We start from the raw sequence: 15,174 nt of genomic DNA on the forward strand, positions 1-15,174 counted from the left end.
GGAATGGCTGGTGGACAGAATGCAGGCTTTGGAAACAGTTGACTTGGGCCAAATCCTACCTGTTGAGCTTTTGTCTGCTTTGCTAATAATAACAACCAAAGCAACCATGGAGTACAGGAGCAAATGTGGGCAACACACAGGGCTCAATTCCCAGTGTTGTCAAAAGCCATACAGTCTTCGAGACAGCATGGGATCCACCAAGGGGACATAGAGATCCTCAGTATGGAGCAGAAAACACTGGATAGGCCAAAGGGACAAATAAACCTGAGACAAAAGTAGAGTCCAGAAGACTTGTAAATGTGGAGCCAGTTGGTTTTTTTACAAAGGGAAGGGAAAGTCTTCCTCACAGATGTTCCAGGTGAGTGTGCAGTGAGCACTCTGCCCACGTACAAGGATTAATCTATTCCCAGATTAATGGATTATCATGGGACTGATGGTTTTTTAAGAAAAGGAATAGATGACAGCTCCTGTAGCTCAGTGGGTAGGGCGATGGCCACATACACACAGGCTGGCAGGTTTGAACCCGGTCCGGGGCCTGCTAAAACAATGACAACTGTTAACAAAAAAAAAAATAGCCAGGCGTTATGGCGAGAACCTGTAGTCTCAGCTACTTAGGAGGCTGAGGCAAGAGAATCACTTAAGACCAAGAGACTGTGGTTGCTGTGAACTGTGACACTATGGCACTCCACCTAGGGTGACAGCTTGAGACTCTTGTCTCAAAAAAAAAAAGAAAGAAAGAAAGAAAGAAAAAGAGGATTAGAGACCTGAACTAGCATACTCAGCCCCTTCCCATGTGATATCCTATGCCCTGGCCCAGAGAGCAAGGGTCTGGCAGTAGTTTCAGAAGGGTAGGGTGCAAATTTGGGTTCTAAGCCCAACTGCCACCTCCTGCTGAGTGGCTGTGGCAAGTGGCTTATCCTCCCAAGCTATAAGGGCACAGATGCCCATGGTGGTCTATTTTTCTGGGATCCCCTCATTCCTAGAGGCAGGAATAGTAGTAAGGAGGACCAGTGTTAGACTGATGGAGGCCCCAGTGCTGGCTCTGCTCCTGGCTGTGGTTAGGCAACATTTATGAGATTCCTGAGTTGTGGGGTATACCACATGGGATTGGGGAAGCTCCTAAGATCAACCCTGACTCCTCCCAAAGCCTCCAAAGCCCTGCATGCAGGGCCTGACCTCACTAAATGCCCACCCTCTTCAATCTTAGACATACCAGGATCAATTGTGCCACTGCCCAGACATAGGTAGACCTCATGGTGGCTGAAGTCTCCAGGCGCACAGCATCCCGAGAAAGTGAGAGGCCTTCCTGGTCCCCCAGCCACAGGTCCTCACGGGCCCCCACAACCTCCTCATGTTCTATCTGTCTCTTGAGCGACCCTGCCTCTGCAGCATGTCCATTAAAGTGTGATTCCATAGAATCTATGTGGCAGTCTTAAGTTAGAGCCCATCAGGGTCATGGACTTCAGGAAGAGACAGAGGTCCAATCGGCAAAATTCTAGGGTCACAGGTAGAGCCAGGTATGAACTCCTATGAAGTTCAGTAAAGTCACGACTCTGGACCTGGTTCTACCTGCTATATTACCTCACTTTTCCAGGCCTCAGTTTCCTACTCCGTAAAGCAGGGCTATTGAATCCAGAGAGGAAATCCCTAGCTATACCCTAGCTTAGCCATGTCCACGGTACTGTGTGACTCTGGGTACCTCATAGGCCATTTCTGGCCCAGCAACCCCAAGTGGCGACAGAAGAAGGCTCAGGACCCAACAAAGTGCAGGGGGAGGCTTTATTTCACGGTGTTGGGGGGTGGCCTGGACAGGGGGCAGCAGGTGGGGCAGGAGGGCTGGCACTCAGTAGGGGAGAAGGCAGGGGAAGGACTACCCCCGGTCTGTCAAGAAGAGAAAACTGAGGCCACCCTGGTTGAGATCTCAACGAGGGGAGTGGAGACTGTGGGGGGAGAATAGGGTCTGGAGAAATGAGGGCCCCCTCCCTCCAGGCTGGATGTGGGGCCCTGGACACACCTGGCTTTCCTCTTACAAGGTCTCAATGCCTCCTGCTCACTGGGCTGCATGGCCCCCCAATCCTTATTGCCCCCAACCAGAAGGAGGGGGCTAGGCCAGGGAGGGCAGAGGGCAGGGAGCCTGGGAAAGTTAGGGAGTGCAGGGTGGGGTCCATGGTTCATGGTGCACAAAGGGGGTGTGCAGCCACCTGGGCAGTCAGTTTCTGGCAGCAATGACTACAGAGAGAGCCACGCCCCCCAGGGCAACAGCAGTCGCCCCAAATAGCCACTTCCATGGAATAGACTGTGGACAAAGGAGAGGGAAAAGATGGCTAGAGGGCAGTTAAGACTGGCCTCTGGGGACTCAGCTGCCAACTCAGCCAAACAGGCCTCCCAGCAAATCACTGCCTGACGATGTTTTTTCTGCTCATACAGTAAAACCCAAATCAAACATTTCCCACTTCAGGATACTTCCCCTTCTGCCCTGGAAGAGCCTCCATTCCCCACCTTCAGCCCTCCAGGTTGACTTCCACCTCCTGCCCTGGCCCTGGCCACACAAGGCTGTGGCTTTTCTGTGTCCCCATTATTGCTCATCATAGCCCAATTGCCAAGGACACCCATGTTTACAGAATGAATAAAATATCTCTGCTAGGCATGTTCTGCCTATAGCTCCTGCCTGCTCTTCTAGGAGTCCCCCGACACCTCTGGCCCCAGCTCACCCAAGGACCCTTGCCAGGACACTTGGCAGGCAGTCGGCTGGGGTTGCCCAGCATTTTCCGGTACAGGGCAGTCTCGGTGCTCCTCTGTGCCGCGTGCTTCTTCACCAACTTTGAAAGCTCCGCATGGATCGTCTGCAAGAAGTGGGTGTGAATTGGGCTGAAGAGTACATGGCAGCCAACCTGACTGTCACTGTTAGTGCTCTGCCCTTCTGGGACCCCAGTTCCCCTGGGTGCTGAGACTGCTGAAACATGGGGATTCTGCCTACTCCTTGATGGGCTTCAGGACAATGGATGCTGTTGACCCCATCCCCCTAGGGAGCAAGTAGATGGGGCAGAGTACACGATGGCCAGGAAAGAGGAAAATTCAGGGAGGAAGGTGGAGGACATTGGCATAGATTAACCAATATGGCATTACCCTTGGAAGGTTGAGCCCAGACTGACTTGGTGGCAGTCATGAGTGTCTTAGCAAGCTGGGCTAAAGCCCTTCAGCTGCCCACCCTCTTCTGCTACCCACGTGGGAACACTACAAAAAGCCATAGCAAGAAAGACCTAAGGCAATAGCCAGGCACTATGACCAGGGCCTGGAATCCCAGCTACTCCGAGGCTGAGGCAAGAGAATCACTTAAGCCCAAGGGTTTGATGTTGCTATGAGCTGTAACACCACAGCACTCTACCAAGGGCAAAAAACTGAGATCTCAAAAAAAGAAAAAGACCTAGGGCAGACCACAAGAGGGACTTCCCAGACAGCCCAGCAAGGCAAGTCCCCAGGGTTCTGCCCCCATACTGCTCACCTTATTGGAAGGTTCCAGCTTCAGGGCTGCTCTCAAGATAGGGATGGCCTCACTGTACTCGCCTTGCTGAGCTAGCACCTGGTGGGGAAAGGGGGTGGCATACATTGGACCCACACTGGGCCTCATTCTCCTTCAAGAGAAGGAGCCCTGCCCCGCTTCTGGCCCCTAACACAAGCCCCAAATCTATCTCCAGCAATAGCCCCAGGTTCCAACCACCCCCCAACACTGTTCCCAAGCCCTCAGACTCCATTGAGTGCCATGCCTGGCTTAGCATCATCCCCTCAACATGCTCCTTCCCTGTGTATCTGTCTCACCCTGAGCCAGAGATCCAGGTACCTGCCTTACTGTCTCCTCCCCTCACTACCTCAGCTGCCTAGACAGGCCAAATGGACATTTCCAAAACTTTGGTCACAGTGAGTGATTCAGGGCCAGGAATGTGACCCAAGTCAGTCATGAGAACCAGCCTAGATTATGCCGCTGCCACTGGAAGAGCTGTTGCTGAGGGGGGAAATAGACAGCTGGAGCTTTCAGAGAGCTGGGGGTAGAGGAAGGGGCCATTTGAGTCACCCTAAGGGAAGCACCTGCTTGAAGAGGGAAGGCTACAGCAGTGGTCACAACCTAGGACATTGTGAATACCTGGATTCAGCCATGCCTGAATTCTCTGGGCTTGGCCTAGCCCCATGAGCCATCAGTCTTTCTTTTTTTGCGTGAACCTGTATGGGCAGATTTCTGGCACCTTTAACCAGCAGGTCCAAACTTGTATGAGGCTACTCTAGCAACTACTCCTGCTACTCCCAGGAGGATACTGCCCCCCCCACCCCCCGAGGATTACAAAGGCTTTGAAAAAAGGAGTGGCATCTTCTTCCTCCCATTTCTCTGCAGAACTCTGCACACAACTGGAACTTAATAAATGCTGACTGGAGGGAATAAATGCTCAGGCCTCTCACAAACATGCCAGGTGACCCAGCATTTATGTCTCAGTTTCCTTGGTTTACTGCTAAAAGATGCTGAAAGGCTACCCCTACCCCACGGATGCTATGAGGACAAATAGAAATGGGGGTAAAAACAATTAACAAGTTTGTGCAGCTGCATTCACCTTATATTCCCTCAAGACTTTTACTGAGTACCTACTGTGAGCTTGGCCCTGTTTGTTTATAGGATTGGAGATTAAACAGTGAAGAAGATGGACCAAACCCATACCTTCTAGAAGGGACAAGAAGCATGTCACCTCTAATGCTACCTGAAATGGTGACTCAGGAAATGAATGCAGGGGGAGGAGAGGGCAGGAAGAGCCTCTAAAGGAAGTGACACCAGAGCAAAGACCTCAACCAGGCCAGGGAGGGACCAGCAAGGATACCTAGGGTATGAACACCTCAGGTAGAGCGCACAGACCGTGTAAAGGCCCTGAGGTGGGAACAGACCAGGCACGTGCAGCAAGCAGGGAGGGTGCTGGGTAGGGTGGAGAGAAGCTAGAGATGAGATGAGAAAGGTATGGGACAACCAGATGGCTTAGAGTCTGAAAGGCCATGACTAGGACTCAACTTTTACTCTGAGGAAATTAGAAGCCATGCAGGGTTATGTTCAAGAAGCATTCGCTACTGTGCCAGAGGTGGGGACCTAAGACTCAGGATTTGGATCTGGATCTGGCCTTAGCCTATGAATTGCTGTGATCCAGGCTACTCTCTTACACCTGCCTGGGCCTTAGTTTCTCCACCTATACCCCAGAGAGCTTAGCTGCTTAATGCTTGTGACTTTCTCATACCCAACGTTGGGGATCAGCCTGTGTGGCCCACCTTGCCCTTGCGGAACAGTGCCTTGATATTGTCGGGCTGGTGCTCCAGCACTTGGCTACAGGAACGCAAGGCTGCACGGTAGTGGTCCAGCTTTAGCTGTGAGGCCGCCAGGTTGTTCAGACACTTCACTTTCAGCTGTAGGAGCTGTTCTTCCTCCTCAAACGTCATGTCCACTGCAGGGTTAGCAATACTCAGCTACAGTAGCCATTACGACACACCAGCACCCTCCCCCCCAACCTACCCTCTGCAGAGGGCTGCCTTCTACCCTGGGGTACCTCAGGCTTCTCTGGCCTCAGATTCCCTATCTCTAACAGGACCAAGGGCTGCACCTTTCCTAAGGCATCCATGACGGGAGGTCTACAAAATGGAGCTTTAAGGAAACAAGGGCCTAACCCAGGGGTACATGGACTGACAGTCCAGTCATTTACCTGTGTTTCCTAACATTCCACTGGGCTGAGATATACCACGAGTATGCAGCAGATAATTGGGTGGGTATCTACCTAATATCTGAACTATTCTAAAATGTTCTGAGTCTGAGGACCCCTGTGGCTTGAGGTTCCTGACACTAAGCATGGATGCTTTTGTCAGGGAGGTGGCAAGACTCTGACCGAGTGGTCACCTTTGGCGCTAGAGGTGATGGCCTTGATGGCCAAGTCATATGAATTGGCAGCCAGCACAAAGTCGGCCCGCTGGTAGTGGGCATTGCCACACTCTCGCTTCCGGTTAGCCAGGGCCACACGCTCCTGCCCTGTGAGCAATTCCAGGTCTGGCCCATCCACAGCGGTCTTCAGGGACACTTCCAGGCACAGGGCTGCGTGTGGGGGGATATATGGGCTCCTGCTGGTGGAGGAGAGGCAGCACTCAGACCTGGTGGCCCCCATTCCCCACCCGACCCCAGACCCGCTGTGTTAGCTCAGGAGCAGGTGAGAAAGGGCTCCAGGCCTGGATCTGTTCCCACCGCCACTCCCTTCTCAGTAAAATGCCACCCTGAAGCTATGTAACTTGATGAGTTCCTCTCCCAGAATCTGTTTCTTCTCCTATAAAATGGGCAGGTGGATGGGGTTAGCCAAAAGGGATGCCCACCCTGCCCACCCCCTCACCCCTGCTGGGACACCGCGGGCGACCGACTCTCACCAGCCCTGGGGGCCGTAGCAGTACTTGGAGTCAGCAGTGACCATGGCCGTCTCCCCCACGTCCATGAGTGGGACACTGAGATCCAGGGCCTGGGGTGCACAGGGACAGCCAGGGATCAGGTAGGCCTAGTGAGGTGCCCACCCCATCCCCTTCTTCCCCTGCCCCAGTCCCCACCTGGATGACGTCGCAGTCGCCCAGGGTAAACATCAGCTCTGGCTCATCCTGCACTCTCGTGCCATTTTCCAACGATGTCTGTAGCTGCACCGTGACTACCTGGCCCTTAGTAGGGCGGCTTGAGCCAGGTGGCCCTGGGACAAGCGTCTTCTTCCTCAACAGCCCATTCCCTGCCCAGGGCCAGGAACATACAGCATGTCACCAGCAGCTCAGATAGGCACCTGCTCTCGTGAGCACTACGTCACCCTGATCCCTGCCCATACATCATCCCAGAAGGGAACAGCCTAAAACTAGGACACAAAGTAAATGTCCAATGTCCCCTCTGCCATCAAATGGGCAGGAGATCCCATACTACCAGACACTGGGCATGAAAAGAACAATTTCGGGTGACAGTCATGGCCCTCGGGACCGGTACAGTAAACAATGGCTGGTCTGGTTATTTTAAGAAAACTGAGGCTGGCTCCAGCACTCGCAGCTCAGTGAATAGGGTGCTGGCCACATACACCAAAACTGGTCGGTTCGAACCCATCCCAGGCCTGCTAAACAATGACAACTGCAACCAAAAAATAGCCAGGCATTGTGGCAGGCGCCTGTAGTCCCAGCTACTTGGGAGGCTGAGGCAAGAGAATTGCTTAAGCCCAAGAGTTTGAGGTTGCTGTGAGCTGTGACACCATGGCATTCTACCATGGGCAATATACTCTGTCTCAAAAAAAAAAAAAACAAAAAACACCTGAGGCTCTTAGGCCACCGCATAGTGGCTCATGCCTATAATCCAGGCAGAAGGATCTTGTAAGTTCAAGAAGTTCAAGACCAACCTAAACAACAGTGAGACCCCTGCCTCTACTAAAAACAGAAGAAAAGTAAAGAAGAGGAAAAAAAAGAAAAGAAAAGGAGGCTGTCAAGAGGCAGAAAGATCACAAATTCAAGCCCAAGCTGGGCAAAAGAGAAAGAACCTCATCGCAGGCCAGGCACAGTAGCTCACTCCTATAATCCTAGCACTCTGGGAGACCGAGGCAGGTGGACTGCCTGAACTCAGGAGTTCAAGACCAGCGAAACCTGATCTCTTAAAAATAGCCAGGTATTGTGGCAGATGCCCATAGTCCCAGCTACTTGGGGAGGCTGAGGCAAGAGAATCACTTGAGCCCAAAAGTTTGAGGTTGCTATGAGCTATGATGCCACAGCACTCTACCGAGGGTGACAAAGTGAGACTCTGTCTCAAAAAAAAAAAAAAAAAATCCCAAACCAGAGAAACCCTGGAGGCTCAAAGAGGGCAAATCCATGGGCTCAAATCCTAGCCTCCCAGCCCCTAGGCCATTTGCATCTCTGTTTACTTAGCCATAAAGTGGGATGATCATAGGACCTCCTAGTGGCACCCTGTAAGCATCTGCTTGGGTTAGTAGCGTACCTGTGACACCGTATGTCTCTACCAAAGCACTATGTGCACTGAAAAGGCGAACAGAGCTAAATGGCTTATAAGCAAGAGCAACCCACAATACCCTAAGAGACCATTGTCTATTCCCTTAGCCACTCCGGATGGTATCCCTCTTGCATCACAATTTATCACAGGAATGGTTAAATGGTCACAGCCAATAGTGACTGAATACCAGGTAGAAGGACCAGCATCCTCACAAATACACTCAGGGAATTCTACAGCAACATCATCCATTGTCATTCCACAGCTACTGTTGGGGTGATTGCTGCTAGTACCCCATTTACCAAAGCAGGAAACGGAGGAACAGAGAGAACAGGCGAACTGGCCCAGAACACACAGCCTCACCTTCCTCAGGGTGCTCCTGAGGTGTCAACAAAAGGGAGTCTTAGCCAAGTGAAAGCTAAACCTGTAGGACATGTCAGTCTGATATGGTCTATGATCACTCATGTTCCCACATTTACCTGTGTTCTACTTCCATGCTATTGGTCTACTCCACAACTGAGTGAACTCTGGCCTAAAGGTTAGGGACAGTTAATGTGACCATCCATATTCTGGAATATTTTAGAATATTCCAATTTCTGTGCTGCTCCCCACCACTAAAGGTGGATATGCTGGTAGGGGTAGGGTCACAGGTCCTGGCTCCAATTCTGACCACACAAAGCAGCTGGCACAAATATAAAGGGAGAAGGCCAGCCGTGGTGGCTTACACCTATAATCCCAGCACTCTGGGAAGCCAAAGTGGGGAAGATCACTTGAGGGCAGGTGGTGGCTTACACCTATAATCCCAGCACTCTGGGAAGCCAAAGTGGGGAAGATCACTTGAGGGCAGGAGTTCAAGACCAGCTAGGCACCACAGTGAGACCCTGTCTCTACAAAAACAGAAAAATCAGCCAGGTATTGTGGTGGGCACCGATAGTCCTAGCTACTTGGGAAGCTGAGGCAAGAGGATGGCTTGAGCCCAAGAGCTTGAAGTTGCTGTGAACTATAATGACGCCATGGCCCTCTACTCAGGGTAACAAAGTCTCAAAAATAAATAAATATATAAATAAAAATTAAAAAAAGAAAAAAGGCTTGGCACCTATGGCTCAAGTGGCTAAGGCACTAGCCACATACACCTAAGGTAGCGGGTTCAAATCCAGCCTGGGCCTGCCAAACAGCAATGACGGCAGAAATCAAAAAAAAAATAGCCAGGCGTTGTGGTGGGTGCCTGTGGTCCCAGCTACTTGGGAGGCTGAGGCAGGAGACTCACTTGAGCCCAGGAGTTGAAGGTTGTTGTGAGCTGTGATGCTATAGCACTCTACCCAGGGGGACAGCTTGAGGCTCTGTCTCAAAAGAAAAGAAAGAAAGAAAGAAAGAAAGAAAAGAAAGAAAAGAAAGAAAGAAAAAATATATATATACAAAGACATAAAAACATAGTGCTGAGCGCCAGCCCCATATACCGAGGGTGGTGGGTTCAAACCCAGCCCCAGCCAAACTGCAACAAAAAAAACAGCCGGGCGTTGTGGCAGGTGCCTGTAGTCCCAGCTACTTGGGAGGCTGAGGCAAGAGAATCACCTAAGCCCAAGAGCTGGAGGTTGCTGTGAGCTGTGATGCCACAGCACTCTACTGAGGGTGACAAAGTGAAACTCTCTTGTCTCTAAAAAAAAAAAAAATAGTGCCAACTTTATGCTCAGAAAGTAGCTGGGCAGCTCTCACTCTTAGCATCAGTAAGAAAGAACATCTTCCCAAACTCTAATATACCTAGAGAGGCTGTATGACCTGAGGCAAGTGCCTTCTCCTCTCTGAGCCACAGTTTCCTCATCTGTAAAATGGAGATATAAAAGAAACCATATCACAGGGTTTTTGTAAGGATAAATTAAGATGATGCACAGTCCAAGCATAGAAACAATGCTCAGGAAGGATTACCTGATACTATTTTTAGAGGTAAAAAGTTTAGAGGGTTTTTTTTTTTTTGAGACAGAGTCTTACTCTGTTGCTCTAGGCTAGAGTGCCAGTCAGCCCAACTCACAGCAACCTTGAACTCCTGGGTTTAAGTGATCCTCCTGCCTCAGCTTCCTAAGCAGCTGGGACTATAGGTGCCCAGCATCACCCCCAGCTAATTTTTCTATTTTTAGTAGACAAGGGGTCTCATTCTTACTCAAGCTGGTCTTGAACTCCTGAGCTCAAGGAATCCTCCTGCCTCAGCCTCCTAGACTGCTAGGATTACAGGCATGATCCACCTTTCCCAGCCATAGAAACAGTAACATTTGGGGCTGGGGGGGTTGAGACAAAGCCTTACTCTGTCACACTGAGTAGAGGGCCCTGGCAACATCATAGGTCATAGCAACCTCAAACTCTTAGGCTCAAGCAATCCTCTTGTCTCAGCCTCCCTACTAGCTGAGACTACAGGAACCTGCCACGACACCAGCTAGTTTTTCTATTTTTAGTAGAGATGGGGTCTTACTCTTGTTCAGGCTGGTCTTGAATTCCTGAGCTCAAGTGATCCACCCACTTCAGCCTCCCTTTCCCAGAGCGGTAGGATTACAGGTGTGAGCCACCGTGCCAGGTCACAGAAGCAGTAAGATTTTTTTTTGAGATAAAGTGTTATTATGTTGCCCCTCAGTAGAGTGCCATGGCATCACAGCTCACAGCAACCTCAAACTCTTGGGCTCAAGCGATTCTCTTGCCTCAGACTCCCAAGTAGCTATAGGTACCCTCCCAAGTATAGGCACCTGCTACAATGCCTGGCAATTTTTTTTTTTAAACTGTAGTTGTCATTGTTGTTTAGCAGACCCAGGCCAAGCTCGAACCTGCCACTACGGGTGCCACCAGAAGCAGTAAGATTTTTATTAGCAGTGGGGGTGATATTAGAAGTAACACCTGTCACCATTCTTTTGATACTATTGGTAGAGTATAATCAGTACTATTGATCACGGTAATGATGTTTTATTATCATGTGTGTGGGCACCAGCATTTAATGGTATATTAGGTATCAACACTTACTAGTGGCAACATGTTTTCCACAGAATACTAATAGTTTGTTCTGAAAGTTGGGTGGGATACGCAGGGGTGGCCACATGGATGGGTTCACCTAGTTTCTTTCTTGTGTAACTTCTCTGAGCATTTATAACACTAATGAATACTGTGAACTAGCCTGAGGGCTAAACAAAATAGATCTATGTGACCATAGGGCATATTTTTCCAGAGATGAATCCATTGCAGACAAATGCTAAGAAAAAATAAAGTGGGGAGTTGGGTGCTGCTGGTGCCTGGCATGCTGGCTACTTGGCTCTGAGCAGGTGACTCAGCCTCTCTGTGGCACTGTTAACAGCTCTGAGAAACAGGGACATAGCACACTGTGAGTGCATGTAAAAATGAACAAGATTTGTAAACACCAAGTGTCTCAAGCAGTTTGGCTGTTGCTGATGATCACTGTGGTTACCACATGTTACTTCCAACCCTCACAGCAGAGATAGGGAAATGAGGCTCAGAGTACAAGAGGGTGAGAGCCAAGGTCACTTCTGAACCTCTGGACCCTCTGGGTCAACCCAATCCACCCTTGCTCCTTACCCAGGATGTCCAGCCACTCTTCTGGGGCCGGGGCTGGGGCAGGCTCGGGCTCCATGGCAGCTAGGAACTCTCGGGCCAGGGCCCCAGGCTGCTGCTCTTCTTTCTCTGGTGAGGGCTGCCCCATGTCCTCAAGAGGTGGCAACTCACTCAGGTCATCCTCTTCCTCCTCCTCTTCTTCTTGGCCTTCTGCATCCTCGACCCCATCCAGCACCTCAAAGTCTTCAAGTGGTGGAACCCCAGCAGGTGGTGGGGCAGTGGGTTCAGAGGGCTCCGCACAGGACGCCATGCTGCTGGGGGCACGGGAATAGGCCCTGGGAAGTGGGATGGATGGGAGTAAGAATCCCACCCAGCCACTCAAACTCTCCTCTGTACCCCTTCCCCACACTGCAGATCACTTGCTGTGTGACTCAGGTGCTTCAGGCCTTGGTTTTCTCCTGTATAAAACATAACAACAGTCCCAGCTTGTTTGGCAAATTAACCCACGCATTAAGCCCTGGGCATCAGGCTCAAATAGTGTTACCTATTATTAGAGCTAATTATTATTTAATGCTTATAAACACTCCACGAAGTAGGAAATATTCCCTCTGCAGAACAGGAAGTTAAGGCTAGAGAGGCAAATCCATTTGCCCAAGGTCACAAGACAATGGCAAAGTTAGGATTTGAACATAAGGCTCCAGACTCTGGGGCTTGCTTTACCTGATTAACTAACAAGACAGGGTGCTAGGAATTTTTTGGAGGGAATAGCCCCTAAGGGCCAGGGGAAGCCATTTTTAGAGCCACTAGGCCACTTGGGCAATTTAATCTTTACCAGGGCATCCCATTTTGTAGCTGCTCCTTCTCTGAACGGGAGCCCTCTCCCAACAGCACCAGCCCTAATCATCCAAAATCCAAAGCCTTTTTACCTTCCATACACTGAATCTAATACCATTCTCCCAGCTCAGTATCAGGGACCCTGGCTCAAACCATTCCCTGGGAACCCTTCCTCTCATGATCTCCTTCCCATCTGTCAAAGCAGCCTCCTTCACAGGAGTGGTCGAAATCTTACCAATTCTACCTCTTCCTTGTCCCAAGCCTGTTGGGAGCCTCTAGCCCATCCTGTACCATCACGTAGGGAACCCATCTCCCCAGCTCAGAAGACGGAGAACCATCCCTCTAACCCACAGCATCCCAGCCCTAACCTTCACCTGCCTGGTAATTCAGGGCTCAGAGGCCCCATTTTCAGAGACCCTCCCAGCCCCCAGCCCACAATCCCCCGCGCCCACACAAATCCGCCTCCTTCCCGCCCCCCATCCCAACCACCACCGCCCCCATCCTGGGCTACCCCCACCCCCCGCAGCCATTTCGTCGCCCAGTAAACAATCTTATGTCCCCAGACGCCCCCGCCAATCCTACTCCCTCCGGATGGCACCCGGCTAGGCCTGGCCGTCGGTCAACCCCCCACCCAGGTCCCCAACGCTCCACACTTGTCTGACGCCACCAGTCTGGGGCCCCCGACCCCCGCACCTCTCGGGCGCCCCTGGCCCTACACGTCTCTGTGGGAAATCCCCCACCAGATCTCCTACGCCCCCGTGATCCCCAACCCCAGCTGCCCCCGCCCAGTCGCACATCCTCGGGCACCCCTCGACCCCTCGAGCCCCCCGCTCGCCTCCTCCGCGGCCCCTCGCCCCGCCCATCGGCCGCAGCCGCCACTGCGCCGGCTCCCGGACCGACCCAGGCCAGGGCATCGCCCTCAGCCAGCGCGACCCCCACGGCGCCCTAGGACACGTGCCTCAGGCTCCGGGACCCCAACCTGGGGTCCTGCGCCCCCCCTCCCCGCCCCCAGCCGCGGCCGCCTCGCCTCGGGAACCAGGTTCGGACGCCCAGCCCCGCCTTCGCCGTGCACATTGGCAGCCGCCGCCGGGCCTGCCACGCCCATTGGCTCACGCAAACGTCCGTCCTGGGCGCTAACACCGCCCCCTTCCTGCTTGGTTTGGTGAGACGTTCTTAAAGGGGCAGAAGCTTCCTGGCCACTTAGGGTGGGGGCTCTAGGCTGGACAGCAAACACAGGTCAGTGCAGCGCAACTTGCGCGATCCCCGGCTCCCGTCTGAGCTTGATCCTGCTAGTCTGCGAAATGGGGATAAATACCCCCATTCTTGCATTCTCACCTTGGAGGCTGTTGGGAAGACAGCACTTAATGGTGTTTCCTTGAGCTCACGCTTGCCGCTGAGGGTAGCTCCGGGATTGGTAGATAACTCACTGTGAAGCCCCAGTTACAGAATTAGACCCAAGGTCCTGAGGGTGAGCGAACTGCCCAGGGACACATGAAAACCTAACCCCAGCCCCACCCCTGCGTGGTCTAATTCCCAGAAGGAATGCCTGGAGCATACAGGAGATGCTTAATAACAGCTAGGTTGGCGACTGGGCAAGCGGGACCACTGGGAGGAGTTCCTCCTCCATGCACCCTCTGCCACAGGGTGATAAGGTTCCCACAGCCCCGAGGAAGAAAGTGGCATCCTCAATTAGATTGGATTTTATAGATTTTGTTTTAAAACTGGGGACACTTACTCCTCTGTCAATCTGTTTTCTTTCCCAGCAGTAACTCCCTTCCAGAATGATCTTATTCTTTTGCTTCCGGGTCCCCCCACCCCCCCACCCCCACTCTGCTGCATCCTCACAGGATTTTTTGCCTGTTTTGTACTCAGCACCTCCTTGAACCATGCCTGACATCCTTAGGAGCTCAAGAAATGAATAGATGAACAAATCATACACTGGCTTTTGCAGGTAACTAACTTTTCAGGTAGGATTTCCCATGTTGCCTACTACAGAAGCCCTCCCAGACCTCCCCAAAGCAAAACTAGGTGCCCCATTTGGCTGTTCCTCCTGGCAGATGAACCTTCACTTCATAACTCATTTATTTGGAGCTGTGCCATCATTCAATTTACTTTTGCCTCACCCTCTAGACTGGAAGACCCCCAAATCTGGTAAGGCTTTCTTGTTTCTCATTGGCCTATCCCTAAAAGTCTGCATACTCCAAGGCACAAAATAGAGTAGGGAGCAGGGTGGATGGACTCAGGCAAATCACTGTGAAAGGAAAGAAGCCAGGCTGGCCAGGCAGCAGAGGTAGTGTGACAGCAAGGGCATGTGACAAATCACCTGGGAATGGGCATTAAATAAACTGTGGGCCAGTCAAAATTCTGAGGGACCTGGACTATTCCCCATTCATCTCTGAACCCCAGTGTTTTTATATGCACAGTGAGGTTACTTGCCCATCCATTCACATCTCTGTTGTAGGGCTAGAGGAACTGTAATAAACAATAGTAGTAAAATAAACAAGCAATAAATAACTAAAATAACACCACCAACAATAATAATAATGGCTGGCACTCAATCAGCAGGTATTACACATGCAGGCAAACTTTTTTTTTTTTTGAGACAGAGCCTCAAGCTCTACCCCCTAGGTAGAGTGCCGTGGCATCACAGCTCACAGCAACCTCCAACTCCTGGGCTCAAGTGAGTCTCCTGCCTCAGCCTCCCGAGTAGCTGGGACCACAGGCGCCTGCCACAAAGCCTGGCTACTTTTTTTTTTGGTTGCAGCCATCACTGTTGTTTT

The 15,174-nt window shown here is 51.5% G+C and overlaps 2 protein-coding genes across 4 annotated transcripts in view; one reads left to right on the plus strand and one right to left on the minus strand.

The window, feature by feature from the left end:
* Window positions 1–1,765: 1,765 nt before the first annotated feature.
* Window positions 1,766–15,174, minus strand: part of FKBP8 (FK506 binding protein 8) — a 28,499-nt gene continuing 15,090 nt past the window's right edge. Inside the window, exons 1-9 of one of the 3 annotated variants that reach the window (XM_012809426.2) lie at window positions 13,353–13,438; window positions 11,585–11,895; window positions 6,604–6,773; window positions 6,430–6,518; window positions 5,915–6,132; window positions 5,296–5,468; window positions 3,503–3,580; window positions 2,712–2,843; window positions 1,766–2,296 (exon numbers count right to left, since the gene is read on the minus strand). In XM_012809426.2, the coding sequence (XP_012664880.1) occupies window positions 2,210–2,296; window positions 2,712–2,843; window positions 3,503–3,580; window positions 5,296–5,468; window positions 5,915–6,132; window positions 6,430–6,518; window positions 6,604–6,773; window positions 11,585–11,870 (1,233 nt within the window). In that variant the 5' untranslated portion in view covers window positions 11,871–11,895; window positions 13,353–13,438 and the 3' untranslated portion in view covers window positions 1,766–2,209. Of the gene's footprint in view, window positions 2,297–2,711; window positions 2,844–3,502; window positions 3,581–5,295; window positions 5,469–5,914; window positions 6,136–6,429; window positions 6,519–6,603; window positions 6,774–11,584; window positions 11,896–13,352; window positions 13,439–15,174 lie in introns of those variants that run through there. The other 2 variants (XM_012809425.2, XM_023517152.1) reach the window with 2 other exon arrangements.
* KXD1 (KxDL motif containing 1) overlaps window positions 11,908–15,174 on the plus strand; it is a 33,696-nt gene continuing 30,429 nt past the window's right edge. The window contains exons 1-3 of the mRNA XM_023517164.1: window positions 11,908–11,917; window positions 13,170–13,348; window positions 13,407–13,556. Coding sequence (XP_023372932.1) covers window positions 11,908–11,917; window positions 13,170–13,348; window positions 13,407–13,556 — 339 coding nt within the window. The remainder of the gene's footprint in view (window positions 11,918–13,169; window positions 13,349–13,406; window positions 13,557–15,174) is intronic.

Source organism: Otolemur garnettii, unplaced genomic scaffold (genome assembly GCF_000181295.1).
Source record: "Otolemur garnettii isolate 467f Iridium unplaced genomic scaffold, OtoGar3 scaffold00105, whole genome shotgun sequence".
In the NCBI taxonomy this organism is placed as follows: Eukaryota; Metazoa; Chordata; class Mammalia; order Primates; family Galagidae; genus Otolemur; species Otolemur garnettii.